The 14,181-nt window shown below is 53.9% G+C and overlaps 1 protein-coding gene across 1 annotated transcript in view; it reads right to left on the bottom strand.

The window, feature by feature from the left end:
• The window catches only part of IGSF21 (immunoglobin superfamily member 21), a 133,605-nt gene that overhangs the window by 59,335 nt on the left and 60,089 nt on the right, over positions 1–14,181 (bottom strand). Inside the window, exon 2 of the mRNA XM_011379759.2 lies at positions 11,865–11,986. Within this exon, the coding sequence (XP_011378061.2) occupies positions 11,865–11,986 (122 nt within the window). The remainder of the gene's footprint in view (positions 1–11,864; positions 11,987–14,181) is intronic.

Genomic DNA, 14,181 nt, shown 5'->3' with positions numbered 1-14,181 from the left:
GCTTGACTGGACATCAGGAAGCCTGGGCCCCGGCTTCTCTGTTGCTACGGGACCGTGTGACCTTGGGCGAGTCGCTCAACTTCTTTGCTTTTTGTAAAATGAGAAAGACCTCCCTACCCTGCCGCCTGTGTGGTGTTGCTTCATCCCCTCGGTTGCAAAGAGGGATAACAGGTACCTATTTGATGCAAAAGGCAAATGAATGGCCCACCCGACCTTTGCTCCTTTATCTCTAGCAATGGCAAGTCTGGGGTGACTCCTTTTCCTTGACTCAGCTCTGCAACAACCTGGTGATTCAGCTGGGAGCTCCTCCTCATTCATCCATCCATCCACCCACGATCGGAAGCTCGCTCGGAGCTCTGCAGTGCACTCACATCTCCTGCTTTCTCCCAGCCATGCTTTTTTTCGAGGACCTTTCGCTCACCAGACTCCCTCCTCCCTGCCATCCTCCCTCGGTCCCACCCAATCCTTACCTCCCAAATCACAGTTTCCTTCTGAGGCAAAGAAGATTCTCCCAGAACCTGGGAACTTTATTAGATTGCAATAATATAGTAAAGAGGAGGTTTGAATCACCCAGAGCAGATTCTAATGTGAAGAAATACTACAGCGACAAATACTTTGTTCTGAACTGTTTACTAAATTAAGTCTTTCCCGGACATTTTTAGCCTTCAATTTTTTTTAATACCAGCGATAAAGTAGTTGCGTAATTAGTAATAAAGCTGACAGCCGGTTACTGATTTTTTACTTAGAAGGAAAAAGATTGTGTGTGTGCATATGTGTGTGTGTGTGTGTGTGTGTTTGTAGATAATTTCTAACAGCTCGCATTTTCTGACTGCAGATATATAAATTATTTGCCATCTCAGCAGCTCCGTCCTGGGAACTGTGGTGGTGGGGAGCTGCACTGAGCTCTGGGAGTAGAAATGACCCCCCACCTAGGAGTTAGAAGTTGAGATTTAGTTCCATGGCTGACTTGCTGTGTGACCTCAGGGAAGTCGTCCACAGTCTCTGGGCCTCTGTTTTCCCATATGGAAAATGAGGGGCGTGGCTTTGGTGAGGCCTGAAGACTGCTGGCTGCACCGTCCCGAGTGTGGAGGGGACAGTGACTTTACATGGCATCTGTGTGTTGCTGGCTCCCACATTTGTATCTGATCACAACCTCTCCCTTGCTCTGTGTTTCGACCGATCTGCTTGCTCGAGTGTCTAACAGACATGCCTCACCTGGTCCAGACAGGACTCGTGAATCCTGCAGCCTACCCCTAGCCCTAGCCGGTCCTCACTGGTCACCCCATCTCAGGAGGGAAAACCCCTCCACCTAAGTGCTGTGACCATGGCCCTGGAGGTCGCCGTCAACTCTCTGCTCCCGAAGTCTTTTCCCATCCCGTCTCCCCCCCTGCACCTCCCTCCCAGCCAGCCCATCACCACCTCCCCTCTTTGGTCTCCCCGCCTGCACTTTCATATTCTCCCCAATAGGTAAGGTGGATCTTTTTACTACACACAAATAGAAACAAGACCAACTTCGATGACTCCTCATCACTCCTAGAATATAATTCAAACTCTAACACCCAGAATGTTCTCCAACAGTGGTTCTCCAACTGGCCTGCATAATGGGATCACCTTGGTAGATTTAAAAAATTAAAACCTGTGCCCCCACCAGCCCTGCAAAGTTCCCACAAACTGGCTGGGACGGGGGCATCTGCGCAGACCTGGACAGCAGCACGGGCTCTCTTGGGAGACGGCACTCGGGCCCCATCCCAGACCCACTGAACGAGAATCTGCATTCTGACAAGGTGCCTCCCGTGCACCGTCAAGTTCAAGAGGCCTGCTTCATGAGACCTGGCCTCTGCCGATTTCTCTCCTCCTCCCGACACTTCCTGCGAGATTCCTCAGCCCCCAGCCCCTCTGAGCTTCTTTCTATTCTCAGTTGGCACGTGAAGCTCGGCGCCGTCTCCAGCCCTGGCTTTCTCCTCTGCCGAATGCGCAGTCCCTGGTCTTTGCCTGGCTGCTTCATCTCACCACCCAGGCTGCACAGAACCCCCTCTCCTCACTCTCCCTATATTGCTAGCACAGCCCCGGGAATGTCACCTCCACGGGGACAAGGACCTTACCTCCCTTGTTTACACCCGTGTCTTGACGTCTATGATTAACAAAGAAACACTTCTTAAATGGCAAATGTGTAATTAGGGCAAGCCCTTACCCGAGGTGGCTGAAACATGTCATAGTACATGGGACACGTATCAGAATTACCTTCTCCTCATCCTGCCAGGTAGCTGCCTGACCTTGGCCTTGCAATTCCTTAGAGCTGATTCTGGGTGAAGACACTGTCTCCTGAAGCCTTCTGATAACAGGCAAACTGCTACCCAGAGGAGGGAACAGGTTGCCGCAGAGACCTACCCCCCACCTCCCACCATTCCATCAGTGCAGGGGCTCAGCCTTGCTGGGGAGGCCCCCCAGGGAAAGAAAGTTCCACCTGATGGCGAAGCTCTCCCAGCTGATAAGCTAGTCACTTCCTCTCTCTGGTCTGAGCCTGATCCTGGTAGTTAAGATCTCAGATCTGTACTTCATGAAATTATCATTAGGGTTTAAGCTAATGATGGATGGGAAAGAGTTTTGCTAAATGTTTGAAATAATAATTCCACATTTGCATAACCTGTCAGCGCATTATTTAACATATCTCTACTGAGACCCTGTGCTGGGCGCCCTGAGTCCCCAGAGATGAAGAAAGGAGAGTCCTTACTCTTAAAGGACAAGACTGACTCTCGGTGAATGGGGGCCACAGGCCGGGGACACTCCCCATAGTTGCAATACCCCAGTGTATCACCAGAGGGCAGCAGACAGCTTTGCAAACACTTCCCTCCCCAGGGGAGAAAGACTGGTGAGAGAAGGGAGCGGTCTGGGGGTCCCAGAGGCCTCCTCGTGGGCCTGGGGGCAAATGGAGAAATGGGGCAGGTGAGTGGAGGAGGCTACTCAGTAGCAGCTATGGACTCCACAGAGCACATCTCAGTCCCCTGCATCAAGGGTCTCCAGGAACCCAAGACCCAACGGTGGAGAAGTGCCCCTGACCCCCACCCTCAACGTGCAACAGGGACCCACTGGATGATCCTGGGTCTCTGGGGCCTCTGGAACCGTGGGATCCAGGATCTGTGCTGCTGGGAGGATCCTGGGGCACAGGGGGCCTCCAAGCCAAGAGATGCGAGGATGTGCAGGGAGAGAAGCAAAGCGCCGTGTGAGCGTGTGCACGTCTGTGTGCACAGCACGAGAGGACAAAGCCCACGCGACGCGTGTGAGCTTGCGAGGGGGAGAAGTCAAGAGAAGAAGAATATTGCCCTAAGAAAGGAAAACCACAGAAGCGAAGGAAAGACTAAAAGTTGAAGGACAAAAAGAGAAGAGGGTTGGCCTTCAGGGGTGGGAAGTGAGGGGACTCGGGAGGAGTCCCCTGGGGGAGCGCCGAGGACCAGCCTGTGCAGCGGAACTGGGCCATGGAGAAGGAAGGTGCCCTCCTGGGCTGCTCGTGGCCACGGCGGGGGCGGCATTCGTGTGAGCGGGTTGTCACCTGGCCTAAGGAGAGCGGAAATTTGATGCAGCGTGCTCCCGGAGCACGACTGATTCTCAGGAGGGGGGGTGGTGGTGTAGTGGGTGGGGGTCAGTGAGGACCATGCCAGGGTATTTGAACTGGGCCTGGCAGCACTACTGAGCTCCAATACCGCCGAGAAGGACAGGCAACTGCTGGAGAAGGAGACAAGTGGGCACTGAGACGTCAACGGGAAGAGAAGGGTCGGGGAGAGGGAGCAGGCGTCAGGGGCAGGTGGAGAGTTGGGGAGCCGGGGAGGGCGCCCCACTCTTGGGGATGTAGGCAAAGCAGCGGAAGTGTGTTAGGATAAATGGGTTTCTCAGCAAGTCAATGGAACTGATGCTGCCAGCTGAAGTCGCAGAGACTCCTTGAGTCCCGCTCCTGGAGCCTGGATTGGGCATCACTTGGTCTCCTTGGCCAGGGCATTTGGGGGCTTGGAACTGCCAGGCGGTGGCTATTTGTAAGGTGGTGACTGACTCTGGAAGCTTCCTACCTGGAGGCACCAAGCAACTCGGGCCAATGATCCAGCGTGGAGTGTGTGTGTGTGTGTGTGTGTGTGCGCGCGCGCGCGCGTGCTCACACGCAAGTTTACAACAGGATTAAGACACAAGGTCACATGCCCTCACTGAGTCACTTGAGCTGCCAGTTCCTGGCATGGGGTAGACACTCAATGACTGCTGAATGAGCCTGCACTCATTGGTCCAGGGATCTAATATGGCTCCAATGGCCCATGGAATACCACAGCTTGTGTGGGAACCCAGCCCTTACCATGCTCCAACAGTGTGACCTTGAACAAGCGACCACACCTCTCTGTTCTTCCCTGTCATCATCTATACAACCGGATTCGATAAGTCTGAGATCTGCACTCCACGGGGTGGTCATGAGGGTTCAACCAGATGAAGGATGGGAAAGAGTTCTGCTGACTGCTTGAAATGATAATTCCACATTTGGATAACCTGTCAGCCGATTGATTCAACCAATCTTTACTGAGGCCTTGGGCTTCCATCATAGGCCCCCGTGAAGAAGGGAGGGTCCCGCCCTGACAGACACAACCCAGAGAGGAAGGCCGGGAGCAGATTCTGGTAGTCTCTGTAGAGCGCTGCCTGCAGCCCTGACAACCGGGGGTGAGGGCAGAAACTCTCCCTTCTCTAATTGGTGCTCGGGGCTGGGAGGCCCAGGACTGGGTCCAGCAAGGATTCTGGATCAGAGAGCACAGGCACACTCTGCCTTTGGGGAGAACGCCTTGGTCAGAGAGTTAGAGTTATAGACAGGGCACCTTGCTCCCGGGCCCCCACCCCCCAATCAAGGCCTCACTTCCTTGTCAACTGCGCCAGTCTTCTGATAGCTAGTCGTAGCTGGACACTGAGGGTGGCCCAGGCTTTGGGACTGGTCAGTGCCTGGGAGGTCACTCTGAATTGGGAGGTCACTGGCTGGTCCAGCTATTTTGTCATCTTCAACACAAATGGGTCTGGCCCCAGGGGGCTTAGGGCAATCATCTGTCAGCCACTGGCTGCCAGCAGCAACTAGAATTATCTGTGCCTTGCAGCTTCCTGCTGAAATCTTTGGCCAGAATCTGCACATCGTAGCAGATGGAAGGTGCTGTGTGAGCAGAGCTTTCCAAATCTCGCTGCCAACATCTTTACCTGGAAGACTTTTTAAAAGACTGATTTTCCAGGCCCTGTTCCAGAGCACTTGAATCAAATTCTGTCTTGGTGGGGCCCAGGAATTGGTATTTTTAAAGCAATTTCCAAGGTAATCTTAATGCAGGTGATCCAGGACTGGCTTGCAGTGTAGACACCACCAAGGGTGGCTCTTTGCTCAGGTGACTAACTTGCAGCCTGCTCAAAAGTCCCCTTGTGGCTGGGAGGAGAACTGCAGCCCTCTTTCCTGAAACATCCCTTGGTTTAGAGATGGGATCCTGGCTCTCACTTGGAAGATCTGGGATGTTCAATTCTGATGCAACTAAGAAGCGAAATTTGTTATGAATAAAGTGCCGGAAAGAGCTCAAGGTTATTCTTCCAATGTCGTTACAACTCTGGCTCGTTTGAATTCCTGGGTGATTTCTGGGTGGAAGAGAGAGAGGCATGGGTGTGTAGTGCGTCAAGAACTGGGTGCAATCTCGATTGTCCATTCCTATGGGCAAGGCCTGTGTTTGTCCTGTTGTCTAGTGCCTAGCACCAGCCCAGCACATAGTAGGTATTTGGTGTGTGTTTACTGAGTGGTCAAATGAATGGACAGATGGCTGACCATTTCGTGAGCAAGCAGCATGTGCTGTGTATATGTGAGGAAAAAGTTATTTGGTTCATGATAACATGCAGAGGGAGGAAGGAGCTGCGGGGCTCAGATTTTGAAGTCAACGAGGGTCAGATGGCATTTTTCGTTGTAAGAAGAGAGACGGTGAAGAGTTTGCCCTGTGCGCTAATGAATGAGACTCAGAAGGGACACTTAACTTTTCCAAGAGAAACAAACCCCTCTGCTCTTTGGACCAGACAGTTCATGTGTGTTTAAAAACCAACTACATATTTTTTCGTTTGAACAGGTTCCAGAGGGCTTCTCCTTTGAAACCTATGTCTGCCTGCTCGGAGCGGCCTCATCAGGACGTAAGCACTGCCTACCCCGCACCTGGGTTGCACACACAGTGCCCTCCACCGAGAGCATCTGCTCCTGCTTCCTCTTTGTCTAAAACCTACTTACGCTCTAGGGCCCCTTGAAATGCCACCTTCTCCATGATTTCCCCAGTCTCTCCATCGCTGATTCATCACGGCGTTATATCTGAGTCTTTCCTATGACAGCTATCACTTTATTACTTGAATTGTTAGCTATTTATCTCCGTGTTTTATCTCCCCTTTCTCTCCTTTCATTCCACAAATATTTATTGTTCCTCTCTAAATGCCAAGTCGGTTCGGGGGTTACCGAGATGAAAAGATGTAGCGCAGCCTTCGGAGGAGCTGATAAGCCAATGCGGGTGGGGGAGGGGCAGGCTGTAAACTCCGTGGAGGCAGGGGCTCCACCTTCACCCTCGTGGGGTACGGTGCCCCCAGCTCTGTGCCTCAGATGCAGCAAAGAAATGCTCGACATGCGCGCGCGAGTGAATATGCGAACGGCTGCATCTCAAAGTAATAAAAGAAGTGGCATTTCTTTCCCGGCCCAGGATCCCCCTGGCTCTGTTTTCATTTACTTGCTTTCTCCCACACCTCCCTCCCCTGATCTGTATGAATCAGGAAGGTTTAACTGTGCACTCACATTCTCCACGAAGCCCCCAGGCTCCACCCCATCCACCCAGCTGTTCGCAACCTCCTTTAGCTTTCGAGGATGGCGCATGCTCACAAGGTCGCCAGTCGGAAATCAGACGCCGCTGAGAGCTGGCTCTCCGGCCACACCTTTGCCGCCTGGCACTGCCAGCCCAGGGAGGCATCCAGCTCCCCCTCCCAGCTTCACTCAGCTTTGGAAACTAAGTCCTGAGGCCCGTGAAGAGACTTCTTTCCCTGTCCCCAGACTCCGAACACTTAGTGTCAGGGTGCTTTGTCCTCCTTCCCTGGCACTTCCGACCCGCCCTCCGGTCAGCAACCTGGGTGAGCTTTTTTCAACCAGGACGCTGAAAATAAATGACAGTTTACTTCCTTGCTTCCTGAACTCTGGCCATGCGGGTTCTCTGGCAGCTCCAAACCAGGCCAAGCTCTTTCTCACCTCAGGACCTTTGCACTTGCTGTGCCTTCTGCCTGAAATGTCCTCCCTACCTGCAACCCTGTCTGTCTGGCTTCTTTTTATCCTATAGATCCCTGCCGAGATGTTGTCTCCTATGAGAAACCTTATAGTACCCACATTACTCCCATCATTCTCTGTCATATTACCTTATTTCCTCCACCGCACTCATCACCAATTGCAAAAATTTTTCTATATATATTTTTATCGTCTGTTCTACTCACCCCTTACATCGTAAACCTCACAAGAGCAAGTCTGATTATGTCCTGTTCACTATTTTGTCCCTAGCGCCGTCCGTGACATATAGCGATTGCTCAATTCCCTGTGATGAATGAATGATGCAAATGTCGGGGGAAGGCTCAGAGGCCCGACTTACTTCTTCTTAGTTCATCTGACAGCAGGAAGTACTGCCAGGAAAGAACCACAGCCTCACCACTAACTCATCTATATTTACAAATCGACCACGACACGCGTGGCCAAGGAGGAGGGCCGTGCTGGGCCGGGGGCTGGGGAGACGGTGGTGAAGACATCGAACTCAGTCCTTGTCATCATGGGACTTCTGGCCTAGTCGGGGAGGAAGACTTTGAATACCTAGTGTCAGGGCGGTACGTACATGAGGGGAAGTACGCTGGGGTATATGACCCAGTGTGGGCAGTCAGGACTGGCTTCCTGGAGGAAGCGCCCTTTGAGCTGAATCTGAAAAGATGAGTACGGCCTTGGCAAAGAGAGGTGGGCAAAGTGTGCAAGGGGCGGGAGCACACTTCCCCCTGGAGTCTAGATTTCCCTCACCGTCAAAATAGGGCCAGTGGGACTTGCCTGGTGCTCTTCATGACACCCTGAGCTGATGGAATGAGACAAGGGACTGCCTAGGGCTATGGGAAATGAAAGGCACAGCGTTTGTGGAGTAGGAGAGGTTGAAGCCAAGAGAGTCATGGCTGCTATCCGGGGATAGCCATATTCTGCAGGGACCAATGAGTTTTGCCCACACGATCATCCCCTCTCCAATGGGGTCCATTGGTCCTCTTGTACCTGTGCCCAGCTTGGCGGGACAGGTGAATGGGGTGCGAGAGGGCAGGCGTGGAGGGGAGTGGGTGTGCAGGCAGCCAGCTTGTGGGACTGTCACCCGTATCATACCTCCCCATTTAGGAGGTCCTTGAGGAGCAGACCCTGAGACAAAGATTGAGGAGCGAGTGGTTTATTTGGGCCGATGTCCCTGGAAGCTGGAAGGGGAATGGAAAATGAGCAGGAAGGGAAGAAAGCTGACTCAGGTGCATTATGGAGGTTCTGGGGAGGCTGCTGAGTCTCAGTCCTGCTGGGGAATTCGGCTGTGGGGGGCTGGGAGAGAGGGACAGTGGAGATGCGGTACCCCCATCGGTCATTGGTCAAGGCTTCTGGGACGTCAGCTCCCTGGCACTCCAGCTGAGAAGGTCAGCCATGACTGCATCCTCACGCCCGGGCAGAAGCCCTGCCACCCAACCCAACCCCCACACCTCCGGGAACCCCACCAGCGGGAGGAAAAGCTCTGGGAGCCCCTGGGGTTCCTCTCGGCTGCCAGGAAACTGCTCTCTGCCAATTCCTGATAATCTCCTCACCCTCCTTTTTCCACTTTCCCCAGCTGAAGAGGAAGCGGCTCAGACAGCTGTGGAGCTGGGACTCTCTCGAGCTGAGATGCATTAATTTGTAAATATCTTCATTTATATGTAAATGTGGAGTCCTGCTCCCCACCGCCAGCCCTGATGGGGCCCCATAGCCTCTAGAAGCAGCCCCTTCCAGCGAGGCTGCTCGGGTGTGAGCCGATTAGACTCCGAGAGGGTCTGCTCCCTCCTTCCCTTCCAGCGTGGCCTGCTCAGGGCTGGCCGCTCTCCCTTGGCGCTCTCTGCCTGGAAGACCACCACGGGAACCGAGGCTCTGGGAGCAAGCGGGGAAGAGCACTGGCCACGAGCCAGGGCCGCTGTGTAACCTTGGGCAAGTCTCCTCCCCTCTCTGGGCCTTACATGGTGTCCGGGTAAGATGGGGTGGGTTTGGGGTCTGACCAAGTTCACGTCATTTTAGCAGGGGACCCTTGGGCAAGTCCCTTGACTTCACTGACTTTGACCTTCTCTGTAAAACCAGGACTTGTAGCAAACAGCAAACATGACAGTGCCTGTGTTCAGGGGGCTGTTTATGATGATCGGATGAGGAAAAAATGTATAGAAGGAGGTTGATGAGATTTCGAAGAAGGTGGTGAGGTTTATTAATTAATTTATTTATTTTCCTATTGGAGAAGGAAGAGGAGTTTTTTTCTGGGCAATAATGGCGACCATGCACCGCTTAGCAAACGTGGCGAGACTTTATGTGAAATAACTCGTCAGATCTTCATGAGGCTGCAGTGAGCTTCTTAATGTTGTCATTCCCTTCAGAGACCGAGTTACCACTCAACTCAAGATTACGCTAAAGCAAGGGGGTGATGCCAGGATTCGAACTCAGGCTTCTGGACTTAAATCTCACTTAAATCCCACAACAATTGTATGAAGTCTGCTGAGGACCTCAATGCAGAGAGGTTAAGGACCTCGTCCAAGGTCAGTCAGCAGGAAGTGGCTGAGCTGGCATCTGAACCAGGTCTACGGGTGCCAGGAAGCTCCAGTGAGCATGGGAAGGTGGAGGTCAGGGGTGTTCTGATGGTCTCTGGGTTCCCTTACTGGCTTAGGAACCGGAGCTAAGAAGTTATGCTAGAGCTCACACCTGAGGCTGGGGGTGGGGCAGTGGAAAGGATGGGATGGGCTTGGGGGTGGGGACGGGGGAGCTTCTCAGAGTGTCAGGGCAGTAAGTGTATGCAGGGGTGGGCGGCAGCGGTGGGCTTCTGGGGCGATTCGAATGCGCGCTTGCTGCGAAATCAACCGTGGTTCCCAGAATAGTACTATTTTCTTCTCCAAAATGAGCTTTTACCTCCATTTTCATCTTGATTGTCCCTGGCTGGTCTTACGTGTGCTTTGATATTTTAAGGCACCCCAAATCTTCTTTAGGAGTGGGTGCAGGAGAAATCATAAATAGATGAGTGAAGACACCTGTGTGGCCACTCGTACATCTCTTTAGAGTCCCTTTGTATCCTCCTCCTCACCAGATTGTCCCTAGCAAGCGGCTGGGTCTGAGCTCCTGTCATGAAGCCCAGAAAGGTCCTTCGGAGGGGAACCACACCCACCTTCTCTTCTTACAAAAGTGGGCAGGGAAGGACCGCCTGCCAGAGTCCCTTTGCCAGCTACATGTGCTCTGTGCAATCTTAATCTATTTTCTAATTTTACCCACAGAGAAACTGAGGCTCAAAGGGCCAAGGAGCACACCCAGGGTCATCCCCACTCAATTTGCAAAATTCCTTGTGCACCTGCTGTGTGCCAGGCCTTGTGCTGAGAGCTGAGGGTACAAGAGCTGAGGGGGAGCACGTGCTCTGTCCTTCTGATGTTCATAGTCACAGAGAGAAGCACGAGCTGGGTCTGGAGAGGGGCGCCTCATTCTCCTGGAGGGTCAGGCAGAAGACGCTAAGCGGGAATGTTACAGGCACCCCATGAAGCATCGTGCGTGCCAGCGTGTGTCTGCTGTAGCATCTCTCCGTGTGCCCAGTGCAGCCCAGTCACCCTCAAGCTTGGGAGTAGACTGCCCTTTCTGATGAGGCACCAAGCAAAGCAGTGGCTGTGTAGTGTGAAAAAGCATGCATGTGTGTGTGTGTGTGTGTGTGTGTGTGTGTGTGCGCGCGCACGCGCGTGCAAAATTGTTCACATTCAGTGCCTGCGTGAAGCCATTCTTCATTAATGCAGCGAGCCCCCCTCTCATGTGGGGGGGGGTCTTAGAGGAGTGGCTTTGGGGGAGATCAGATCTGCTGGGGTGAGGGGTGTCTAAAAAAGGCATCCAACAGGCGGGCCTGCTTGAGTTGGTTTCTCAAGGCTGATGAGTTTACCAGGTGACCAAAGGGAAACAGGCACTCTGGGAAGAGGGCCCAGTAAGTATAAAGGTCAGAGGAATAAAAGGGACTGGGGCCTCTAAGGGAACGTGTGGGGCCGTGGGCGCCCATACACCCAGAGCGTGGCAGGGCCCGGAGTGGGATCTGGTACCTTAAAGTCTTTGGAAGAGGAGAGGGGTAGACATATTAAGCCTCTCTGCCTCCAAGGACTCTTTCCTCCCCATCCTGCCTCTGCTCCTGGCCTGAGGGCCCCTTGTTTGGGGTCTGTTTTCCTTGTCAGGCTTGGGGCACGGGGAACATGTTGACTGGGCTTCTGAGCCAGGCAGAGCTGGTTCACATGCCAGCTCTGGCATTCCTGGCTGTGTGGCTTCAGGCACATGGCTCACCCTCTCTAGACCTCAGCTGGAAAAGGGGTTTGGAAAAACCACCTCAGAGGACTGTTGCAAGCGCTGGCTGGGGAGGCCGATGCCAGGGGTCTGCTCCCTGCGTAGAGCTCTGACTGGACCCCTTTCTGCCTCTCCTCTCCAGGGATGGGTCCCACCTCTGCACCAGAGTCTCCAGGCCTGTCTTTTAAGCCCACAGAGGGTGACCCGGAGAACCCCTTAGAGCATTGCGGGGTGGACGAGAAAGAGCTGGAGCAGCAGCCTCCCGGCCCCAGCCCCTCACCTCACGGTGGACTGGTACACCAGGTCCTCTCGCTTGCGGTAGTTTTCCATGTGTGAGTAGTTGGTGGAGAACATGGCATCGAAGGTAAAGATCTTCTGCTTGATGGTGCCTCCATCCATCACCTGCAACAGAGCAGAGGCAGCCACAGGTGAGTGTTCAGCCAGCCCTGGCCACACCTCTCCTCCAGGCAGCGAGCGAGCTCCCAGGACACCGCGGAGATGCAGAAGCCGGGAAGCCCACTGCCCTGTCGCCCCTGGAGAAGGCTCTGGTGGGAGATGTCACAGCTGTCACTACCATCCTCCCAGGTCATCCCCATTTTGTTGATATGCAGACTGAGGCTCTGAAGCGAAGTGACTTCCTGAGCTCCTACAGCTAAGAAGGAGCAGGGCTGGCTCGTCTCTCTGTCCTTTTCCATTGCACCGGGGGGTCCCACTCTGTGAACCCACTGGTTAGCCTTGCAGAAATGACACACAAAGCTTGGGGAGCTGCAGACAGAGCCAGAGTGTGAATGTGTTTTGCAGAGTCAGCCACGGAGTCGCAGCCTGACCCCAAAGCCATTTCTTCCTGAGAAGAGCCAGAATGAGGGATCAGGCAGGACAGGACGGGAGGAGGGGACCTGGGGGCCGGGGCGATCACTGGCGCAAAGATCTCTCAGGGAGACAAACAAGCCACATTACAATAATTTCTGATAAATCTTGCAAAGGGTCGGCCCAGAATGGCAGAGGAGCCCAGAGAAGGTGCAGCTCCCATCCTGGTAGTCACAGGGGGCTTCCTGAAGCAAGAGATATTTAAGTTGTCTTCTGAAGAAAAATCAGGAAGCCTGGCAAATGGTGAGAGGCTTTTAGGGGACGGCAGGAGCAAAGTCCCTGGGGCAGGAAAGAACAGCGATAGTAGACTGTGTTCTGAGCGCACGGAGCGGAGAGGAAGTGGGGCGAAAGGCCCAAGGAAGTGAACCATGTGCCGGATCCTGGAGGCAAAGGAGCTCAGTAACCCGGGAGGGCGGGGCGCGGGGCGCGGGCATCTGATCCTCCCTCCGGCCTTAGTGTAAGGATGGATTAATGGAGCACATCTGGAGCCAGGGGATCCCAGAGAAGGCTGAGGAGAATCCGATGTACTGACACGAGGGATGGAGAGAAGGGGGCAGAGTGGGGGACTCCCTCTCCTCTGGCTGCCATTGAGACAGGCCAGGACGTCCCCATTTCACCTAGGAACACAGAAGCCCAGAGAAGTCAAGGGCCCAAGGAAGTGATAATAAAGCCTGAGCTGGAAGATGAGCCCGCTCAGGTGCCCAGCTGTTGACAGCTGATTAAAAGCTGGACCCAAGTGTCCTGGGCTCCCAGCTGCCACCCGCCCGCATCCCCACCACCTGCATCCCCAGGTCCGTGCTGCCTCCAGCTAATGAAAGTGTTACTCCACAAAGCAGCAAGGTATGTGTTGTCACTGTTTCAATTATTTATCTGTTTACTCGGCTGCAGTTTTCCGCTTGTCTCAGCAACTCTATTATAGACTGAAAGCTTGCAGCCTCTCGCCACTCAGCTGGGCTCCGGGCTAACAGCCTGCGATGGGAGGCCTCATGCCTGGGCCTGGAGAACTAGAATTAACTCCCTGCGGTCGAGCATGTGGAGGCAGCAGGGGAGGGGCTGGGAAGGGGGCTGTGGCCAGGGACGGGGTATCCAACGGGCTGGGGTCAAGGATGCTGAAAGCCACTTTGCTGGGCATTGAGCTTGGATCTGTCAACCTTCTGAAAAGAATGTCCGAGGTGTAGCTGGGCTCCCCTGGGCACATCTGGACCCAAGGTGACTCGGACCACATCTGTCTGGCTTAGATGGTGTCACTACTGGTTTAGGGGACACAGATGCGATGCAGTCCAGCCAGCATTTATTGAGTGCCAGCTGTGTGACTGGCATGGGCCACAGCAGAATGGGTTACCCTCCACGGAATGCAAGCTCGTCGAGAATAAGGGGGCTTCTATGGGTACCTGAGTCCCCAGGGAGCCCTGGTTGGCCAGGATTAGAATGATGATAACACATTCACAGGCTCCGGGATCCTGAGGGGGATCAGTGTAGGCAGACGACTGGGTGCCACACCCTCTCGTCCTGTCTCTTCTTCGGTAGCACTGAGATCAGCTTCTCAAATAGGGGACAAGGAGAAGAGGGAGGAAGGGGAGCAAAGTACCTTTAAATGAGGGCCCTTGGTCAGCAATGTCTGGAGCCATTTTTGGTTGTCACCACTGGGGGTGGCGGATAGTGGCCTCTAGCCGTAGAAGCCAGGGGTGCTGTTCCACGATGCATAGAACAACTCCCCAAAGAATGATCCG

Source organism: Pteropus vampyrus, unplaced genomic scaffold (assembly GCF_000151845.1).
Source record: "Pteropus vampyrus isolate Shadow unplaced genomic scaffold, Pvam_2.0 Scaffold374, whole genome shotgun sequence".
In the NCBI taxonomy this organism is placed as follows: Eukaryota; Metazoa; Chordata; class Mammalia; order Chiroptera; family Pteropodidae; genus Pteropus; species Pteropus vampyrus.
This window is presented reverse-complemented; position numbering and strand designations above follow the sequence as displayed.